The 19,139-nt window shown below is 38.4% G+C and overlaps 2 protein-coding genes across 5 annotated transcripts; both read left to right on the forward strand.

The window, feature by feature from the left end:
* The first annotated feature begins 70 nt into the window (after positions 1 to 70).
* Positions 71 to 3,492, forward strand: HNRNPDL (heterogeneous nuclear ribonucleoprotein D like). 4 transcript variants are annotated; one of them, XR_008353992.1, is made up of 9 exons: positions 71 to 216; positions 624 to 792; positions 874 to 1,035; positions 1,247 to 1,378; positions 1,471 to 1,579; positions 1,693 to 1,869; positions 2,104 to 2,198; positions 2,548 to 2,651; positions 3,179 to 3,492. XR_008353992.1 is itself a non-coding variant. In XM_053463055.1 (8 exons), exons 1-7 carry the CDS (start codon positions 158 to 160, stop codon positions 2,172 to 2,174), a joined length of 879 nt encoding a protein of 292 aa, XP_053319030.1. In that variant the 5' UTR covers positions 71 to 157; the 3' UTR covers positions 2,175 to 2,198; positions 2,548 to 3,492. The 4 variants fall into 4 exon arrangements, 3 of the variants coding, with proteins under 3 accessions (XP_053319030.1, XP_053319021.1, XP_053319043.1); XM_053463055.1 differs by having other exon boundaries at positions 2,548 to 3,492; XM_053463046.1 differs by lacking the exon at positions 2,548 to 2,651.
* A 2,096-nt stretch (positions 3,493 to 5,588) lies between these two features.
* Positions 5,589 to 17,341, forward strand: HNRNPD (heterogeneous nuclear ribonucleoprotein D). Its single transcript, XM_053463138.1, has 8 exons — positions 5,589 to 5,841; positions 8,925 to 9,093; positions 10,521 to 10,682; positions 11,179 to 11,310; positions 11,827 to 11,926; positions 12,015 to 12,158; positions 15,328 to 15,425; positions 15,769 to 17,341. The coding sequence occupies exons 1-7, from the start codon at positions 5,720 to 5,722 to the stop codon at positions 15,393 to 15,395; spliced, it is 897 nt and encodes a 298-aa protein (XP_053319113.1). The 5' UTR covers positions 5,589 to 5,719; the 3' UTR covers positions 15,396 to 15,425; positions 15,769 to 17,341.
* Positions 17,342 to 19,139: the final 1,798 nt, after the last annotated feature.

The following is a 19,139-nucleotide window of genomic DNA, read 5'->3' on the forward strand; positions in this document are numbered from 1 at the left end:
CGGGAGCGTTTATGTGAGGTCACGAAGAACCGCGCACTAGATTGGTCGAAACGCCTGCTATATATATGGTGGGCGGCAGTGGTAAGGATCTTTTCCGTTGCTGTCTGCTGTAGTGGCAAGTTCGTTGCGTAGTCTCTCAAAGGCTGTATAGAAAAAAATGGAAGACTATACTGAAGGTTCAAAAATCAACGCTAGCAAAAATCAGCAGGATGAAGGGTGAGCTTTTTATTTTTTGCTACCTAGAACCCGAGTGTAGTGTATTTATGTAACGGGATTTCGTGTAGTTGATGGTTAGCTAGCGTCATGTGTGTTGTCGTGCAGATACCAACGGTAATTAGTAATGGACAATATTTTGAGTAATTGGTGTATTCTAGCTGTAGTTCTCTGCGTGTTACGTATTGCCAGTATCGGCGCTTTGCTTGCTAGACGATGTCGTCACCAACAGCCAATCTGAATGCGAGGGGTGGGGAAAGCTTGCGTTTCTGCTGCGATTGGTTGCAGCCGCGTGACCCATGAAACACGCCTGACCTTTTTCTTTGTCACATTGTCTGTTTTATCAAAAGGGATAAAATGTTTATTAATTTACTTTGTAGTAATAAACCATGTAATTTTTCCCTCTGCAGGAAGATGTTCATTGGTGGTCTTAGTTGGGATACTAGCAAAAAAGATCTTTCTGAATATCTCTCTCGATTTGGTGAGGTTGTTGACTGTACAATCAAGACAGACCCAGTTACTGGAAGGTCTAGGGGTTTTGGATTTGTCCTCTTTAAGGATGCAATAAGTGTAGACAAGGTGAGTAAACTGTTGATTTAAATATGATGACTTGATTTTACTGTAAAGTATCCAATATCTAAGTGTGAATTATTTTTTTAGGTACTCGAAACAAAGGAGCACAAGCTTGATGGCAAACTTATTGATCCAAAAAGAGCAAAGGCCCTGAAAGGGAAAGAGCCCCCTAAGAAGGTTTTTGTTGGCGGTCTTAGCCCAGATACCACAGCAGAGCAGATCAAGGAATATTTTGGTGGATTTGGAGAGGTATAAACGTCTTATGGCTATTAAGAAAAAGTTAATGTGTGTGTATATAAGTGGAGCTGCTCTTAAAATGCCATGCCTAAACTATGGAAATGAATGCTTACTTTGTAATGTAGTGCTTGATCAAGTGATTGGTAGACTTGTGGGTGCATGTGGCTTGTAAGTAACATTCAGAAACTCTTAACTGACTAACCTTTCCTTCAACGCTTAACAGATTGAAAACATTGAGCTGCCAATGGATACAAAGACAAATGAAAGGAGGGGCTTCTGCTTTATCACCTATACAGATGAGGAGCCAGTTAAGAAGCTTCTGGAAAACAGGTTCCATCAGATTGGCTCAGGAAAGGTAATGACTCTTGTCTTTAAATTCCCCCCCCACAAAAAGCTTGCTTCATTATTTAGACTGTATGTAACAAATTTGTTTTTCTTTCCTTTCAGTGTGAGATAAAAGTTGCACAACCCAAAGATGTCTACAGACAACAGCAGCAACACAAAGGTGGGCGAGGTGCACCTAGTGGAAGAGGAGGTCCAAGGGGGAGGGGTAGAGGTGAGAATGGAACTTCTCAGATTTGTGTATCTAGTGTAGTGGTGCGATTTAAGGTCAGATAAGTCGTTTGTGTGTGTGTATGTGTATATAAAATGTTTTTTTATTATAAACAGGTGGACAAGGTCAAAGTTGGAATCAAGGATACAACAACTACTATGATCAAGGATATGGTGGTTATGGAAATAACAACTCCTACAGTGACCAAGGCTACAACAGCTATGGTGGCTATGACTATCCAAATTACAGTTATGGCAACTATGGATACAATCAAGGATATACAGACTACAGTGGTGAGATTATCCATATGAACTTTTTTTTTCTTTACAATGTACAGGCTTGGCACCTATTCACTTGCACAGCACACCTGCTGCAAGAGCTGTACACCAGTGCCACCAGCGAGGAATTGGGTGTCAGCTTCTACACTATACAAATCAAATCTTGCAATTATCTAGTTCAGCAGTGTATTCTAGAAGACCCTTGCTGATGTAAATATTAATACAAACTTTTATATTTTGCTACTCTAGGTCAACAGAGCACATATGGCAAGGCATCAAGAGGCGGTGGAAACCATCAAAACAACTATCAGCCCTACTAATTGACTTTGAAATGTACACATAAGGTGTGTATATAAGAACATGATTAACGTTATTAAATTTTTTTATTAATAAAGATAAGTGTGTGGACTCGCTTGTTAACTTTAATTCTTCCCATCCCATTTGTAAGGTTTTTCATAAATGTTTAGATTACTAAAAATTTTGTCTTAAAGGTTTTTTCCCTTTTTTAAATACTGCAGAGTTTTATTAAACTGGGGTTTTCTGGTCTTTTGATGCCAGGTGAACTAAGAAGTAAATAAAGCAATTTTTTTAAACAAAATAATGGACAGGTAAAGTACTGAAATGGGTACAACTTAAGGTAAAGAAGAATGTTGTCTTCTAACTCTGACATTATACCTTGTTTGTACCCGCCAGCGGGAACTTCATTGCAGGCCGTGTGTCACCCTGACCACGTCTATCTCTGGGGTCGCACGTTGTGGGCAGAGCGCAAGGCGTACACCAGAAACCGCTGTCCTGTGGTATGGTCTCTTCAAACTTCATGTACCAGCGTAAAGATTAAACTGGGACAAACTACAGAATAAACTCTCAAGTCTTTTTTTTAACATTGGATAAATTGTTTTTTACAGGAGATTTAAAGTAGACATTTTACAGCTTAATCCAGTTTGCTTCTCGTTTTTGTGTTTGAATCCCCAACTTTTTTTATTATTTTTAGGATTTAATGCTTGCTTCTTTTCTTTATAGCAAATAGTGAAATCTACAAACAAGAACTTTTTAAAACTAAGGGGTGACGTGTCTGAAGATCATATGCACATGAATAGTTGTCTAAGCAGGTTACTTAATATTCCTTGGGACCCATGTGATGCTTCTGTACTATGCAAAGCTAATGGCAGGATGGCTGGGCAGAGCTAGTTGTGCGGAAGGCTGTTGAATGCCTTGTTAAGACAAACACTATGTGCATATGATTCTTACTATAGTAAAAAGATGCCTTTGACTGGTCCCGTGTCACTTAGTCCATGAAATAATTGCATTTTTTTTTCTCTTGCAGGTGGATGTGGTTAATGATTATGAGCAAGAATATCTGTTCATGCAGGGAGAGTCATCAAAGCTGCACTCCCTTAGGAGGACTCTTTTTCAAGGCACACTGGTGTCTTGTTGTATATAGCAACTGATCTTTTTTTTTTTTTTTTAATTTTTGTTTTTATGGCTTAGGTTTTTTTTTTTTCCCCCATCTGTAAATTGAATGGGTTTTATGTTTTACAGGTCTTATCTGTTTAAATTTTGTGCTTGTGACTTGGTGCATTCATGTTAACATGTGTAAGGATTTTGTAATAAAACAAAATTTGTTAACTTGTGCTTTAATGACTTGTATATTTAGGGGTATGGAGGGCTACTAAACTACTCCAGTTTTTTACTTTTCTACAGACCTGTGGCTACTGCTGTAGTTGGTCACATGGTTGGGTTTTGTTTTTAGAGCATTGTGGACATTCTAATGAAACAATTGGAGAGATCTAATTTTCTTAACCACAGATCCTTTATTACTAAGTTGTAAAAATAAAAATGTCAGTTTTCCAGTATGGAAAAATATTTAGAGGACTGCGTAGTGCTGTTACAATAGGGGAATACATTTTTTTTATTAAAAAAAAAGTCCTACAATCTATACAGGATTTTGGGAATTTTGCTTTTTAATTTGCTATTGTGAGATTAGATTTAGAATGTTAATGCCTCCATTTAAATACTTGTATCCCTCAGTTATTAACTTTTTATACCACTGATACCCTTGGCTAAAGCAATTGCCTTGTTTGTCACGCATAAACCTATGAATGGCCACTATTGCTTGTGCGCATATTGATGAAGGTATAAAGCTTTACCATGTAAGCTTTAGAGCTCAAATTTGGTGACACACTTTTTTTTTTTTTTTTTTTTAATTCGTTAACCGAGGTATAATGGGCTGCATGCTTTAGCACTATTTGGGACTTTTCTGGTAATATGCCTGAAGAGGGCTCAATAGAAACAGAAGGCTTCAACAAAATATTGGAATATATTTTACCTTTATCAATTGGGTTATCTACCAAATTTGCACTTTATGTACATTTTATGAATCTTCAACTAAGGGAGCAGAACGAGTGCTAAATCCAGTTGCCCCAATTTTCTATGGCAAGTCTGTATGCTGAAGGGAGAGCTGATTTTATTATACAGTATGAAGGGTCAACTCCAGTGAGCTTTTACTACAGTTAGGTGGGGGCCTTTATAATATATCACTGTTTTGGTTGCCTTGCACATTAGTATGCATGGTTTGGGTCCACTTAGCCCTTCTCCCTAGCTAAAACGCCCAGTGCTTGCCCTTTTCCGCAATAGTGAAGATCGTTAAACACTCCCTTTGCCTGTCAGTAGCACTGAAAGAGAATGTGTATTACTCTGAATGTTTGAACCCGTTCACTCCCTTATGTAAGTGCAGATAATTCTATATATAAAACTGTGATCGCCTTTATCATTTACTTATAATCTATTTTTATAGCGCCAACAATGTAGGCAGGGCTTAATACAACACATATATTCAAGGGGGTATGACAAGATGAGAATTGACACTTGGACAAACCGATACGTTCGGTGGAGAGAGCCCTGCTTACAATCTTGAGGGAATGGGGTGAAAAAACATAAGGCACAGAGAAAGGGTGAGAGGTAGTGTGGTGGTTGTATCAGTGACAAGGAAGTTCTAGCAGCTAAGATGGTATGCTTCTCTGAAGAAGTGGGTTTTGAGATGTTTCCTGAATGTTGGGAGGGAGGGTGAATGCTGAAGGTTGGTTGGAAGTAGATTTCAGAGATATGGGGCAGCCCGGGTGGCTTTTCTGTAGAGGTGTCTACTCGAAGCAGCCAGGCAGTCGGTGGCAGGAAAGTGTTTTCTGTACACGCCGATCCCGCGCTGTTGCCCACTAGCGGCAACTATATCACGGTTGAGATGATTGGATAAACAAACATATCTTCATAGAAAACGTGGGGGAAATTTCCAGGACCCCCTTATGCATTTACAATCGGAACTCCCCTGAAATGTAAAAGGATCCCTCAGCCATGTATGAAATAAAGTGCATAGGATGTGTGGAATGTCCCTTTAATAAGCTGTAAATCCTGATACCTACTTCTGCTCCTCCGTGAAATATTTTGGCCCAGGAGATATTGTACTTATAAGTAGTTTACTATTTACTACATTGAGCAATATGTAGAGCTACCGAAAGCTGCAAACAAAACAGAGCTATCCGCCCACCGTGCCCCTTTCACTTTCTAATGCTTTTTGCTGAACGTATATTCCTTTATATCCAATAGGCATCATTTTCTTTCTTTTCACTTAAAAAATATCGTTAATCGTAATTTCCACCTCGGGTATGTTTAACACACACTAGAGTGGCTATCCGTTCTGTCCGCCATTTCACACAAGCACCGTTCCGCCGCCATTACTGTGAAGAAGGGTGGAGGCGGCACTATTGGCAGAATGGGGGAGGGGTGACATCGGCTGCTGCTGAGAGAGTAAACGAAAGCCGCCATTACTCGCCAACGTTCTGTATATTTCGCGATTGTTGAACTGCGAAGAACCATGTTAACCGAGGAAGATATGCAAGAGGAGTCTATGATGGAGACCTCAGGCCCCGAAGCAGAGGGTGGCGGACCAAGCGAAGGGGTGAAGATTGACGCTAGTAAGACCGAGGAAGATGAAGGGTGAGTATGCGGCCGGTCTTTGGAGTACGGGCGCTCCGCGGACATGGGCTTTTAGCAGAACGGGTGTCGGTGTCATCTCTTAGCTATATGTATTGTAAGCATAATATGCGCATAGGTAGCATCATTGCCCTCTGCTGTAATAGAAATATCATTATTTACTTGGTATATAAGCGTTCCTCATTACATGGGCGGCATGTTATATACCTTACTTCACACTAATGACCATAGGGAGTATACATAATGAGGAGGGGGGAGGTTTCTAACATTGTGACACTTCTTAACCTGTCACAATGGAATTAAACACTAAGCTTCATTGATGTGGCCCATAGTGTTTGTTTTATGGCGAAGTCTACACAGTAGTCGGTGCAAAGGATTTTTGTCTATACTATACGAATATGATCTTGTGTTCAGCCGTCTGTTATATTGTACCCAATCTATATGTGTAAATATATATATTTCTCTTGCATACTGTCTTCATCTTTGTCCAAAGAATGCTATTTTTATTAAATATGATGCTTGATTTTTACCTGGGTCAGAAAAAGAGAGTAGTGCTAACTTGTGATTGTTGCATAAAACCATGTGGTTCCAGGAATGCTGTTGACTTATCTTCTGTTCCTTTTATATTTCTTCTCCCACACTCTCATGTCTAAGCAGAACTGTCAGCGCATAGAGAAATCACTTCCAAATGTAGTGACCTGGTCAACTAGAAAAACTTTACTTTAGCCAATCAAGCAGAAAAGTGTTTTGGCCTGCACAGGTCAGCAGCTTGAGAGATAATGGCTGGTACATGGCACTTGTGTACACAGTAAGGCGCAGTACTGGTGGGTGTTAATCTTTGTACATCATTAGTCAGCGCTACAAACACATGATGTAATACTTAACATACACTTGTATAATTGCATTTGTATCCAACAACTGAATTCTTAACGGTGACTTTCCACCCAAGGCGTTAATCTCCCAGTTCTAGTTCTCAAATCCTCTTACTTCTCCAAGGCTGTAGATGCATTCGCAAATATGGAATGAAAAATAGGTACTGCAAACGATCTCTAAGGACACGTCAGCCATGATATACACTCTAACCCCTTTAAAACTGAGGGTGTTTAGTACTAGATTTTCTTTTTTTTGACATTTTTACCATATGTTGATTTAATCAAGTTTCCTCTTTTTGGTGTTTCATGTACCCACACAAATTACACATCCATTTTTCAGGTAGGGCTGACAAGAGATGGAAAGCATCAACAAATACTAGGTCAGATTTCTCAAGTATTTGAGAATGTTCCAGACTGTTGGGTGACGTGACAAAAAAACTGGCAAGGTCTTTTAATAGCTTTCTGGCATGAAGTTCAGCCTTGCTTTAGGTTCCCTGCGAAAAAAGAACTTAAAATATAATACCTGCATGATCCAACTTGTAAACTATTTCCAGTGTTTGCTTGTTTCATTTCCATTGGCACCAGAAATGCTTTGATCTAGAATAATGAAAAATTATATATAATTTAGGCAGTGCCAGCCTAGTACCTGATGCATCTTTATAAAGGTGAACTCATTTTGTATTACTAGTATCAAAGTTAAAATACTCCTTTCAAACACATTGTGCTGTATTTTGTTTTTTCTTCTATTTTTTTGCGTAATATATGTTTTGAAACATTTTGTGTGTTTTCAAGCTCTGTTATCTTTGCCAAATCTGTAAACACCCTGACTTCTCAGACTGCCTGTGGTACCCAAAACACTGGCTGGACACTCCAAATAACAGAGAAACTGATTTAATAAGCATTGCCATAAAAATCTTTTCTTATTGTAGTGTTTGAGCAGGGAATGTGACTGGCATCAGTGGCAGCCTCCAGGTGTGTGGATAAACAGGTTTTTGGTAGTGTTAACCTACATTAAAATATACTGTACATTACTGTATTTTACACACACAGAGTATTCCCCCCCCCCGTAGGAATTCCACTTCCAGGTACTAAGCAAAAACATACAGTATTAAAACTTAACCGGGTAGTCGTTGATACAATAGTGGTCATGGACATTGCGGGGAAACCAGTGCTGCCTGCATAGTGGCAAAACATGTGTGAACATAGTTTTGTGTGGGTGTGATTGTAAGTGTATGTAATGTGTGTGTCCGAGTGAATGTTCGAAGGGTACACAGATGGCACAGATGAGCTGTTTGGGGGGGCATTGAGAAGCTGGGGAAATGATGGTACAGATAGGCTGTTTGGGGGATGGATGACACGGATGAGCTGCTTGGGGCAAAGAACTCGAGCTGTTTGGGGCAATGCTGGCGGTCATAAGCTGTTTAGGACAAAGGTGCCACTGTGGGGAATGTTAAGGAAGGGGGGCGCTTTTTGTGGTTTCTAGTTATGCTTATGGTTGGTGCTATATAAGTAAAAGATGATGACATTAATAATGGACAGTTGGTAACCTTTAGCCCAGGCAAATGGTCCAGTGATATAGATGTCCTTAAAACACATTTGGAAGAAAATTACGAAATATTTGTATTTTGTTACCTCTGAAATATATTGTAGCTGTAATTTCCGGGTAGAATATTGTTGTGCAGTGAGGGTAGGGTAAAACACCAGACTATAACAGTGTTACAAGATTATTTTCCCATATTACCAAAAGAAAAGATAAGGTTTTGCAATGGAGGTAACTATTCCTTACCAACACTTTTTCAATTCTTCTACGATGAATATTTAACTATGAAAGACTGTTATTGGTGTTGCTATACACCTTGCCATAAGCCATTTATAACACAGGAAATGTGCTTTTTTAACATGAACCTGTATAGATGGCATTACTTTCGCATTTGGATCATACCTGCTTATCTTTTGGTCCAATATATTGTATTGTTTAAGCACTATAGCAGTATCTACATGATTAATGATTTTTGTTCTCGTTTCTTTAAAGATTTTGAGGAAGGGCACTATTATCATTTACATTTTTTGTGTACATGCCACATATTTAGCATTTGTATTAAACATTTTGTTAAGTTGGTATCTTTTAACACCAGAAAGGAAATGTAATATAGTTATTTTCAGCTTTGGACGTTCCTTAAAACATTGCTTTAGTCAAATATATGTATATTGCAGGAAAATGTTCATTGGAGGACTCAGCTGGGACACAACAAAAAAAGATTTAAAAGATTACTTTTCAAAGTTTGGGGAAGTCGTCGACTGCACTCTAAAGCTGGATCCTATCACTGGGCGATCGAGAGGTTTTGGCTTTGTATTGTTTAAAGAGGCTGAAGGTGTCGAAAAGGTATGGAGCTAAAATGAAAACCTACATTCTATAGGCTTCTATATGAAAAGTAACCGGGATTGTGTGATTTGATTTGGGAGTGCCCTCCATCTCCTTGTGCTTTACGTCACTGGTTGCGCATAGTGATCTTCGGCTCGTGTGCAGCTGCTCAGCCATGGAAACCCATTCCAGGAAGCTCCTGATGCACTGTTTTCATGTGCTGATATGTCTTCTTGAGCGTTCATGGTCTACCGCTTTGTGGCTGAGTTGTGAAGCAGAAGCATCTAGGAGTAACAACAATATCGCTTACAATGGTCTGGAGCAGCTCTAGCAGGGCAGAAATTTCATACGCTGACTAGGCAAAGCTGTTCTTAGTGTGACCCATTCTTCTGCCCATTTGGCTATGGAGATGGCATGCCTGTTATACTTACACACCTGGGTGTGACAGAAACACCTAAGCTAATTGGGTTGGGTGTCCGCATACTTTTGGCCATGTATCTTTCAACCTTTTGAATTTGTACCCAGGGGGTGCCTGTCTTAATGCATCTATAAGCTCTTGCCTACTGCGCCCAGTATTAGAGATAATTGTAGTACAATGTCAGTGGAACAAAGTTTCACAGCCTTGTTCTACAAGCACAGGACTGTGACCTGCCAATAGTCCAGCAGTTCTTACGGCATCATGGAAATTTTGAGAATTGAATGCTGGTCACTTCTGCATTAGCAGCAGTGCTGTATATACCTTTGGGGTAAAATACCAAGTTCTCTCCACCATGGTGGGTGCCTCCAATACAATAAATGGCGCTGTACGAAAGCACCGGGAAATCCGTCTGCTGGTTTTGTAATAGGGAGTCAGCAGCCCCCTGGGCTTAGACAGCCTAGGACGCGATATGTCACTGGCTAGCAGATGTACCCAGGGGCCGTATTAATGTGTATATCACAAAATAATCCAAATATTAGGGTTTTAATGGATGGGATTTGCCATAATTCTTTAACATAATGCAGATGTTTAAAAGTAGTTTGGAGAAATGCATATCTGGTCTTGTGGACTACATTGAGATTGTATTGGGAATAAATGCATGGCATTGGTTATCTCAATGTTCCTAATAATCACAAAAAAACCTGCCCATGAAGATGTTACATCTGAAATCTGTAGTTAAATGTGACATACTGTATCAATACAGGTTTGACAGTATACTTATGTGTACAAAATAATTTAGTTTTCAAATAAAGAACACGATCATTTAAAAAAAAAATGTCCACTGTGTACCAATATAAAATAGCCTATTTTCATGTTTTGTTATTTAAAGATTGCAAATTACGATTAAAGGTCACTTTATTTGTATCATGAATGCTATAATCATATTTTTAAGATAGAAATGTAGTTTCTATGAATAATAAAAATGAACACAAGCATATCCATAAACAAATGTTTCCCCTTGACTGTACAGGTAATGGAACAAAAAGAACACAAGCTGAATGGTAAAGTTATTGACCCAAAGCGGGCCAAGGCCATGAAGACAAAAGAGCCCATTAAAAAGATATTTGTGGGTGGTTTGTCTCCAGATACCCCTGAAGAGAAGATCAGAGAATACTTTGGAACATTTGGAGAGGTAAAGAAATCTTAAATGTCAAAAAACTGCTACCTGGCTTAAATATGTTACATTTTTATGCTAAATTAAAAAGGAATTTAATCGCTATTAGTATTGAACGTAAGAAAACTTTGGGAATATGCTCGAAAATGCTCTTGTGATATGGAAGATCCAAAAAGTTTGGATGACTAAATTGTTGCATCATTCACTTACAAATAGAATTCTTATTTTGTTTTAACCTATATACATCCTACTGTTTTAATGGATTCCAAATTGGAAAGGAATCCTGTTTGATTTTATTTTCATTTAGCTTTCTGAATTTCATTTAGCATTCTGGCCTGAAGCAGCAATCTACCCTGCCTTGAAAAAGGGGCAATAGGTGATCAGATCCCTTAATGTGCTACGGCTCAGTGGGCCAGTTACAGAGGATATCTCTGATGTACCCAACTGGGCCGTTTACATTATGGAGACTTGTGCCAGATAATACACGTATGCTTATTTTGTTTTTCTTTCCCAGATTGAAGCTGTTGAACTTCCTATCGATAACAAGACCAACAAAAGGCGTGGATTCTGCTTCATAACATTTAAGGAAGAAGAACCAGTAAAGAAAATAATGGAAAAGAAATACCACAATGTTGGCCTCAGCAAAGTATGTATGTTTTCTTAAGGAATATATGTTATGATTATTACGTTAAATACTTAGTGTTACTTTTTGTTCCCTGCCTTCTGTAGTAATATAACTGCTTTTCAAATGCTCTAGACTTAATAATCTCAGGTTAAATCCAAGGCAATAATGTCACACTGGGACATTTGAAGTTATACACATTTCATTGCAAGTGGCATAATGTCTTCAAGCTAACTCAGAGCAAATGATCCTGATCAGCTTTGGGTTACATAGAGTTCAGTGGCATTATAATGATATGGCTGTGAAAGCTCTGATCTATGCATGTATAAATATTGTATAATCAGTTTTCCAGGTTCCATCTAGATTCCCTACCCATATTTCTTCCCCCTTGTGTGCATGCAGTAATACAATACTTCAGGAGGCAGTATCTCTTTGATTTGTTCATTCTGAAAGTGAACTTTTTTTTTTTCTTGGTATAATTGTCTCGCCATATGGCCAATTTATTGGTTGTTCACGTGTTATATTTGTTTTTCTTCTCAGTGTGAAATTAAAGTTGCCCTTTCTAAGGAACAGTACCAGCAGCAGCAGTGGGGAGGAACAAGAGGTGGTGGGTCATCATCAAGATCTCGTGGAAGAGGAGGTTAATATATATTTATATATATTGGATTTTAAAACATCCATCATAGTATTTTTCTGTGTCCTAGTTATTTTGCTTACTATTTCCACAGGATCAAACCTAAGTTGGAACCAGGGATATAGCAATTACTGGAGTCCAAGCTATGGCAGTTATGGATACAACAATCAGGGTTATGGAGGCTATGGAAACTATGACTACTCTGGTTATAACTACTATGGATATGGAGATTACAATAGTGAGTATCAGCAAGCCAATTAGTAGGTTCTAGACTACTTTTAGAAGCAAAGCAGTTGGTCTTAATATATTTTATTAAGCCTGGAATGCCCCTTGACCCATTTCCATCAGTATTTGTGGAACATCAGTACACGGTACATTAAACGGTAATGGCATCACCTGACAGCGGGCATCATTTGGCACTTATGTATATTCTACAGTGCTGTGAAAAAGTATTTTCCCCCTTCTAGATTTCTTCAATTTTTGCGTATTTGCCACACTTAAATGTTCCAGATCATCAGACTAATTTTAACATTAGTCAAAGATTAAAATGAGTAAACACAAAATGCAGTTTTAAATGATGTTTTCTTGTATAGAAACTACCCAACTCTACCTGGCCCCGTGAAAAAATAATTGCCCCCTTCCTAAATAAATCAACAAATTTACCAAACGTATTTGATATTTGGGTTTTATTTAATTACGCACCAAGGCATGTTTACTGCTACCCCTTTTGAATTTAAACATCAGTTAAATAGAACCTGTCTTACAAAGATAAGTAGGCTAAAAGGTCTCAAAAGCAGCACATGATGCCACGATTTAAAGAAATTCAAGACAAATGAGACAGTCACTGACATCTATCAGTCTGGAAAGGGTTAAAAACGGCATCCATGGGATAGTCGCAAAGCAAAAACCACTGCTGACCAAAAAAAAAACCACAAAAGCTTGTCTCGTATTTGCCAAAAAACATCTTGATGACCCCCAAGACTATTGGGATAATATGTGGACTAATGAGTCAAATATTGAACTTTTTGGAAGCCGTGGATCCGGTTACATCTGGTTTAGAGCTAATACAGCGTTCCTCCATAAGAACATCATACCAACAGTCAAACATGGTGGTGGTGGTTGTGTGATAATATGGGGCTTCTTTGCTGCTTCATGACCTGGGCAACTTGCCATACGTGATGGAACCACGAATTCTACTCTCTGCCAGAAAATCCTAAAGGAGAATGTCCAGCCATCAGTTTGTGACAAAAGCGCCAGTGCAGTTGGGTTATGCAGCAGGACAATGATCTGAAGCGCACAAGCAAGTCCACCTCTGAATGGCTCAAAAGAAACATAATTAGGGTTTCGGAGCAGCCTAGTCCTGACTTAAATCGGATTGGCATGCTCATTCATGCTGAAGAACCCTTCAATGTGTTATAAAACAATTCTGCCATGAAGAGTGGACCAAAACTCTCCCACAGCGATTTAAAAGACTCATTTCCACCCATGAGAATAGTCAAAGAAGACGAACGGCACTATTAGGTTAAAGGGCTTAGGGTCTGTCTTTTGCATCTTACACATGTTGCTTGATAAGGCTATATCTGCTGACCCATTGAGGAAGTGGCTTTCCGTTTTTGTTTTGGTTTTTTTTTCTTCACAAGAGGAATTATTTTACCTTGATGGATGATTTTGTTGATCTTGGTCATAGGGCCCTGCTGTATATATATTTTTACCTTTCAGTTCTGCACTGCTTGTATGGTCTAAGATCCTTGATTCCTATTCATAAACGTGTTTTCTTTAACCATGATTCTCCTTTTTCATTTTTCGTGCACCCACACATATTATATTGTTTTTTTCAAGGACAGGTGGAGCTTTCTTTCGATACCATTGTTAGATGTATAGTGCAACATTTAGTACGAATAATACATTAAAATAATGAAACTGTTTGGGGCGGGGAAACACCTTCTAATATTTTACTATAGTTGTCCCCAAACCAGTTTGGTTGATCAAAATACCATAAAATATATTAGTGTAAGTGTCTTACCCAGCATGCATAGGTTTTTAAAATAAAAAAAAAAAAAAAATTGGAAATTACGGGCCACAAAATGGAAAATGCCCAACCCCATTTCAAATTAAATTTTGAGGCCTATGTCTTATTTGGGACTGTTTATCAGCCCGCCAGCTTAAAATACCCCCCACAAAAGTATGTTTCTGGAGAGAAGACAACCCAGGTTATTTCACAAAGAGCATTTGGACACTTATAATGCAACCGTTTGGTCACCAATCTCTGTCAAAGGTAGCCGTAAAGTTAAGTTTTGTTGCTGCTTTTTTTTTTTTTTACAAACTTTCCATGTTTTTTAGGATTGTTTACACAGACTGCATGTAACCCAACAAAATGTATTCAGCTGCATCTCCAGATTACAGAAATACCACACATACATGGTTTTTGTATATATTTTTTAAATCTACGAGCTCATTACATGACGCACGCATTTCACTGCGCTATAGCACATAGAAAATTATCAATGATAACACTACTCAAAAACTGTTTTGGTTAAAAAAATAAAAAAAAAAATAAAATACATTTTATTGATTTTATTGCACACCTGCTTTTGTGGGCCATAACTCCCATCATACTTATCAACTTGGCTGGGAGTTATAATCCCCAGAGGCATCAGTCCATTTCTTAAAAAAAAAAAAAAATTAAAAGTGTTGGATGTATTGTTTTTCTTATTTGTGGTGTATTTTACTGATTGCATTTGCAGGTGGGGCTGGCTCTGCCATAATACTTGATCCCCTGCCTCAGCTATAGATCAGCTGACAACCTGTTGGCAAAATTATTACTTATTTATTGATCAGTCTCTGACCGATCAGCAGCACTAACTACACATGAACGGAGTCTTGCTCGATCACGTGAGACTTCTGGCATGGGGGAGCATGAATGGAGGTTCCCGATGACTGCCTCGGGTGTGACTGGGTTCCCTGCACAGGGAACCATCGTTTACATCAATTCTGTCTGCTGTTGGATAACTTTTACATTATTACTTTAAGGCTGCTGATCAGTCTCTGACGAATCAACAGCACCCACTACACCTGAATGGAGCATCTCATTAATTGAGAAGTCATAATGGAAGTCGTCTGAGACTTCAGGAGTAGGGAGCGTTAATGACCCCTGCACCGGGAAACAGTCAGGGTAACAGTGTGCACAGGTGCACTACTTTCTTCATGACGTTCCATGCTGTCATGATAGGTTTTTTTGGGTCACTTATTTAAAAAAAAAAAAAAAAAAAATGTATGAAGGCATGGAACGGCTTCAACTGCTTAAAATGTATTGTGTATGCTTGCTAACCTGTATGGTTATAACAAAAGAAGTAGAATTTTCCCTAAATTTAGTCTTTGCTATCAAACAGATATTTTTCATTTTTTAGATCAGCAGAGTGGTTATGGGAAAACGGCCAGACGAGGTGGTCATCAAAATAGTTACAAACCGTATTAAATTATTCCAATCGCAACGTGACTCAAACAGGTAAGTTGGGTTTCTTTTGCCTTTTTTGTATTTAATTTAAATATTTATATATATATTATATAGTATATACATAAGTTTGTTTTGCATTAAGCTTACTGGTACCATATGTTTAGTATTAAAATATTGTTTAAACATTTAATTGTTTTAAAATTTTTACAGCACCCAGCAGTGCTTACTGTAAAATAATATAGAGACTTTGAAGATACGAACGCGTGCTCTAGCGAGCTTTTCTATTTTTGCCCTATTAATAACCAGTAACGTTAACAGGTAAAGTACTGCTAATGGGTACAAAATAAGGAATTGCCTACTAACTCTGACATTATACCTTGTTTGTACCCGCCAGCGGGGAATTCATTGCAGGCCCTGTGTCGCGCTGACTTCACGATTCTCACAGGCCCGCTCAATGCGGACAGGGTACGAGATGCTCACGCTCTCGAATGCTGCCGTTTGGTATGGTCTCTTCCAACATCCTGTATCAGAATTATAAAATAAACTGGATACTCCAACCTATACTTTCACTTAATTAAAAAAGAAAAAAAAAAAGTACTTGTAATTTTATTAATACATTTTTTACAGGCCCGTAATCATTAGATACGTGAACTTTACTGAATCACTTAACTATTTGTTCTTCTAAGGATACAGCTGGATTTTCATATTTTTGTTCATATTTGTTTTCTCCATATTAATCTATTTAATGCTTGCTTTTCCCATTTTTATTCCTTTTTTTATTTATTTTTTAACATAGATGTAATTGCAGTAAGTTCTTGGGCTGAATTCCTGTTGTGTATCAATTTTTCAAATACAGGGTTACCTGCGGATGAATTATAACTTTCTGAAGCACATGAATTCTTTAATTGTATTAAAGACAAAAAAACATATTTTCACGTTTCACATTTTAACTTATTGTGTCAGTGTGGTGAAGGAATAATTTTGCATTCCTCTTGCTAAAAGATAGAACAGAAATGTTGAACCATGATGGTTCTCTTTGAAAATATTTTGGTGCACATGAGGATTTCATTGCTCTTGGACATTAGTTCTGTTATATATCATAATTATTACCTTATTGATAATACACATACCTTGGCACAGACGTAATATGAGGATTGAAATATAGAACGGAAATGGCTAATGTTTCTCAAGAATGTTATATAAATATTTTGTGTTTGTTTCTTTTTTTCTTTTGCAGGTGGACAAGCAGTATTTTCTGGTTTGAAGATTCTTTTGAGGTGGCAAATTCTGCATGTGTATAGCATTTTTTTTTCTTTGACACCCTATAAAAGGGAAGTTCTGTTATAATTCATCTAGATTTAATTCATAACCGCTTTTCTTGGTAGAAATTAACTTTATTATGCCAGCATGAAAGGTAGGCTCTTGTGTTTAAGAGCCTTCAATGCCTGTGTCATGCTGTACCGTTTTCTTCCTTTATAATAAATTTCATTTAATTTTTTTATAATATTGTCAATATTTTTTGTATCTTACCAGTTGTGTGGGCTGTGAAGTGTAAAGTATTCATAAAAACTCTTGATGAATGCACTTTCCTATGAAATTCTTAAGATATTCCAAGGGGAGGGTTACAATATGCTCCCCCTTAAGCTTTTATGTCCAGTCTTGCCTGCGAGAAGGCAGTTTCTGCTCACAGTATTACTTGAACTCTGCACTAATATTGGTTAACAGAATGGAGAGATACCTGTTGCTAGACAGAGACTTTGGTGCATCTAGGCTTCAGACTCTACAAGATGTCAAGATTACGCGACATTTCTGCACATCATATATTTAATTTTCAGCTTAAGAATTTATAAAACGCCTGGTGTTGCAACTGCATTCTCTAGTACTATTGTGTAAGTGCTAAATCATGGGCTTTTGACTAGACAAAGGCCATAATCCTTTCAACATCATTAAATGTGTTTATTAAAATACCCAGAGCCTATTCTTTATTTTTCAATCAACGTAATTCTCGTGGAAACATTTTTTTTAAAATGGGCTACGCTAATGAAAGGTGCTTTCAGTGCCAAAACTTCACTGCACTAATTACTACTTCGACAGCATTTCACCTCTCCTCCTCTTACCCCTGCCCTTTGTAGGATGTCGAGTTAGTATCATGAAAGTCTCATGGTCAGATGTCTGCCATCAATTGTATACAGATAGGACATGGTAAGCTGCAAATCCTGTTACAAAGGTTAATAAACCATCTTAAACCCCTTTGCCACCGAAGGTCTATCTGGTACTTCATGCTGACATGGTAGAAGCGGTTCCATGACGTACCAGCGAGGTCATCCATAAAAGAATACCCCCACGTCGCCACAATCGTGATGATTGCAGGGGCACTGCTGCTACTGTCTGCTCGGGTTTGGGCAGACCAGCGCAGCCACCCCGAGCCCCCCTGAGCCTTCAATCACTCCCACGGAGTGATTCTGTAGACTTAAAACGCAACAGTTGGTAAACCGGCGATCACGTTTTCAGCTGCCTCAGGCAGCTTCAGAGAAGGGGGTTGTTTGTTGATTGGGTCCCCACACTTGTGTGGGGACCTGCCACAACATTCCCCTTCAATGCCACAATCCTTGTAGCGTCCACACTGCTCAGCAACTCATCTAACAGTAAGTATAACATTTATGTTTGGGCTGTTGAAAGTTAGGGATGGTGGGGGTAATTTAAGGGCAGTTTTGGTTAATTGGGTCTTTAGGGTTAATTCAGGGGCAGTTGTGATTGATGGGGTCTTTAGGGTTCATTTAATGCTGAAGACAGAGTTAATTAATTTAATAAGGTTAACTTAAGGTGCAGTTAGATGTAAAGGGGGGGCAACGAAGGGGAATCTAAATCCTGGGGGCAGTGATTAATCCTGTATTTATAAAAGTATTGTCAGTGTGCTGTATATGAGTGTGAAAGAGTCTGTGTATCTGAGGGCACTATGGTATATCTGGGGGGGTAAAAGGAATATCTGGGGGGGGGTGTAAGGAATAAAGGTTATATAAGGCATATGTGGGGAGGGCAGAGTGGCATATCTGGGAGGCAGTGTGGCAAGCCTGGGCTCAAATGTGCATAACTGGGGGGTGCAGGTTGGGAAATAAAAACAATAAATGCATTTTTATCAAAAAAAAAATATTCTGCTATTTGTTTTTAACATCCTGTTTGTTAAATTATTTAAAATAAATGAAAAATCTACATTTATTTTTTTATCCGATTTATCGAAAAAATAATCGGCCAACTAATCGATTATGAAAATAATAGTTAGTGCAGCTGTACTCTGCTACTGCCGGAAGCCCAGGCAGACCAGCAACGCCAAAAAAAAAGCCTCCGCAATCCCTTAGCCCTTAGATCGCTCCTACAGCAGTGATCAGAGACTCCTCTCTTCCTGGCAATTGTGTCCCAGCTTCAACCCTCCCCTGCTGCCTGATTGCTCCAAAAAGAGCGATCATGCAGTGTTAACCCCTTCAATACTTCAATTGTGTACGACACCAGGGGTTAATATTTGTCCCCACACAAATCTACTGAAATATTGTTTGTATAGAATGGTTAAATCAAAAGTGTTAAAATGCCCCCAGTGAAATACTTTGGGATGTCTTTCAAAAAACATACTTTTGTTTAGCAGTTTTTCTGGCTGCTATTGGGGCGCAAGTCCCTGTATACCACATTTCAAATAAATCTTGTTTAGAAACTGACACGCATCATTCATATTTAACCCTGTAAGTACCAAAAGAAATGTAAATACTAGGCAAA

Source organism: Spea bombifrons, chromosome 1 (assembly GCF_027358695.1).
Source record: "Spea bombifrons isolate aSpeBom1 chromosome 1, aSpeBom1.2.pri, whole genome shotgun sequence".
Lineage (NCBI taxonomy): Eukaryota > Metazoa > Chordata > Amphibia > Anura > Pelobatidae > Spea > Spea bombifrons.